The 3,170-nt window shown below is 41.2% G+C and overlaps 1 protein-coding gene across 1 annotated transcript in view; it reads left to right on the top strand.

Annotated features, from left to right (window-relative positions):
• Positions 1-1,944: 1,944 nt before the first annotated feature.
• LOC105811578 (protocadherin beta-3) overlaps positions 1,945-3,170 on the top strand; it is a 7,961-nt gene continuing 6,735 nt past the window's right edge. Inside the window, exon 1 of the mRNA XM_012645827.1 lies at positions 1,945-2,383. Coding sequence (XP_012501281.1) covers positions 1,945-2,383 — 439 coding nt within the window. The remainder of the gene's footprint in view (positions 2,384-3,170) is intronic.

Genomic DNA, 3,170 nt, shown 5'->3' with positions numbered 1-3,170 from the left:
AAACTGCCTTTTATTTTAAGATGTCTTAATAGCACTGAAACTGAGAGAAGCATGAAATCTTATGAATTATGAGAACACGACTCAACATGGACATTTAAAAATTTTTTGCACAATAAAACCTAATGTGTTCTTAAGATTGTTTCCTTTGAAATGTCTTAGATACCAAGTTTTTTATTCCTCAACTTGTGAGAGGTGCTAGATTTTATAATTTCCATTACCTATTTTTTCTCCTTTAAAATTTCAAATGACCTACCAGTCATCATCTACCTTCATGATGTAAGTGGTCTATTTCTGACACTAATAAAGTTTTTCAGTCTGTGTAAAGAGCTGTTTTTAAAGAATTAAATCCAGGGTTTTATTCACCTGGGTGTTTAATGCAGTGTTTAATGCTCAATGTCAATGAATTAAAATATTTTGAATCATAATATCAGCATAAACATAATAATCATGAAGTTTTGCTTTTACCGGAACGTCATGTAGTTGAAATAATACGGTATGTAACCTTTTCAGATTGGCTTCTTTCGCTAAGCAATATGCATTTAAGTTTATTCTGTATCTTTTTGTGGCTTGATAACTCATTTCTTTTTATCAATTTTTTTAAAAACACAATAAGACAGAAATTTAAAAGCCTAAAGACAAACTGCAACATATATACCTTGTTTGGACCCCAACTTAACAAATCATCTCTTAAAGACATATTTTAAGATAATTGGCCAGACCAGGTGTTGAGAGCCTGTAGTATCACCTACTCTCCTGGCTGAGGCAGGAGAATTGCTTGAGGCCAGGAGTTAGAGACCAGCCTGGGCAAAAATAGCAAGACTCTGTCTCTAAAAAAAATTTTTAAAAAGTAGCCCGGGGTGGTAGCATGGGACTGTAATGCCAGCTACTCAGGAGGCTGCGGTTGCAGGATTTCTTGCGCCCAGGAATTTGAGGCTGCAGTGAGCTATGATCACACCACTGCACTCCAGCCTGGGTGACAGAGCGAGACCTCCTTTCTTTAAAAAAAATAAAATAATTTGGCAAATTTCAATATTTACTGAGTATTTAATATTTTGATATTATGACATTAACTTCGCTAGATGTGATAATTGAATTGAGGTTATATCTTTAAAATGCTCTTATCTATTAGAAAAAATGTTGACATATTCACAAGAAGAAATTATCCAACTACTCTTGGAGATTTTCATGTGGCTCAAACGCATCAAATTTCAGGAAACTGTGAAGTGGGAGAAGTACAAGAAACAAGTATGAGTAAAAATAATATTTCAGTGTCCAAGAGGACCTTCTGTTTTGAATTCCTTGCTTTTCCTGGGTCACTGTATTTTTCAGTTGTATTTGAGTGTGAGGATGGTAAGGTAACCACAACAGAGATGTGCACGTGCCCAAGCTCTGAATAAACACTGGGAACTTTCTAGACACAACCTTCTTTCTACTGCATTTTCGGACTGAGGTCATTCCTTTTTAGTTTCCGAAGTTGATTTTTTACAGTTTAAAAAGAGCAGCTCGGGTCTGTGGGGAAGCTGGAGTGATTTGTCCATGCCTGCCGCGTCGTGTTAGATGCAATGGAAGCCTTTCGAAATGCAGATAAGACTTACGTACATTGGGAGACACTACTTGAAAATATTTGTCAATCTGAAAGATTCATCAATCTGAAAGAAAATAGAGATTTTCTTATTGTTTTGGAGAAAATAAACACCCGAAAAGGACGCGGGGTGGCGCTGCAGCCTTAGAAGTAGAAGGAACAAAGCCACCAAGCCGACGCTCCTTTACTCAGAGATTCAGCTAAAGAAGCAAGCAGGAACAGGAGGGTGTCTAAGGCGGTCGCTCCGGGAAATCAAGGCCCTTGGATTGCCCACTTAGCCCAGTATCTGCAGGATATTGGGAGGTCGAGTCAGCGACAACGTGAGCCTGAGCTGGGGAAGGTTTGCTGAAAGACCAGAGGCGATGGAGGCCGGAGAGAGAAAGGAGCGCGTTCCCAAACAAAGGCAAGTCCTCATATTCTTTGTCTTGCTGGGCATAGCTCAGGCTGGTTCCGAGCCTAGGCACTATTCAGTGGCCGAGGAAATGGAGAGTGGCTCCTTTGTGGCCAATTTGTTAAAAGATCTGGGGCTGGAGGTATATGAGCTGTCTGCGCGGACCCCCCGGGTCATTTCCAAAGGGAAAAAATTGCATTTGCAGTTCGATAGGCAGACTGGGGATTTGTTGTTAAATGAGAAACTGGACCGGGAGGAGCTGTGTGGCCCCACCGAGCCGTGCGTACTACCTTTCCAGGTGTTATTAGAAAATCCCTTGCAGTTTTTTCAAGCCGAGCTAAGGATTAGGGACATAAATGATCATTCCCCAGTTTTCCTAGACAAAGAAATAATTTTGAAAATTTCAGAAAGTATCACTCCTGGAACTACTTTCCTAATAGAACGTGCCCAGGACTTAGATGTAGGAAACAACAGTCTCCAAAGTTACACAATCAGCCCCAATTTCTACTTTCATCTTAAATTACAAGACAGTCCCGATGGCATAGTATCACCACAGCTGGTGCTGGACAAAACATTGGATCGGGAGGAACAGTCTGAGATTAGGTTAACTCTCACAGCGCTGGACGGCGGGACTCCACCCAGGTCTGGCACTGCGGTGATCCACATTGAAGTCTTGGACATCAATGACAACGCCCCCGAGTTTGCGAAGCTGCGCTATGAGGTGCAGGTCCCCGAGAACAGCCCTGTTGGATCCCAGGTTGCTACCGTCTCTGCTAGGGATTTAGATATTGGAGCCTATGGACAAATATCTTATGTATTTTTCCAAGCTTCTGAAGACGTTCGCAAAACGTTTCAAATAAATGCAAAATCGGGAGAACTCTTCTTAATACAGAAACTGGATTTCGAATCTGTTCAGACTTACACAGTAAATATTCAGGCAACAGATGGTGGGGGCCTTTCTGGAAGTTGTGTGGTATTTATCCAAGTGATGGATTTGAATGACAACCCTCCAGAACTGACCATATCTACACTTATCAATCAGATCCCAGAAAACTTGCAGGAGACCATAATCGCTGTGTTCAGTGTGTCAGATCCTGACTCGGGGGACAATGGAAGGATGGTTTGTTCCATCCAAGATGATCTTCCTTTTCTCCTGAAGCCCTCCGTTGAGAATTTTTACACTCTTATGACAAACAC

Source organism: Propithecus coquereli, unplaced genomic scaffold, assembly GCF_000956105.1.
Source record: "Propithecus coquereli isolate 6110/MARCELLA unplaced genomic scaffold, Pcoq_1.0 Scaffold236, whole genome shotgun sequence".
Lineage (NCBI taxonomy): Eukaryota > Metazoa > Chordata > Mammalia > Primates > Indriidae > Propithecus > Propithecus coquereli.
The sequence above is the reverse complement of the archived record's forward strand: the minus strand, read 5'-3'. Positions and strand labels throughout refer to the sequence as shown.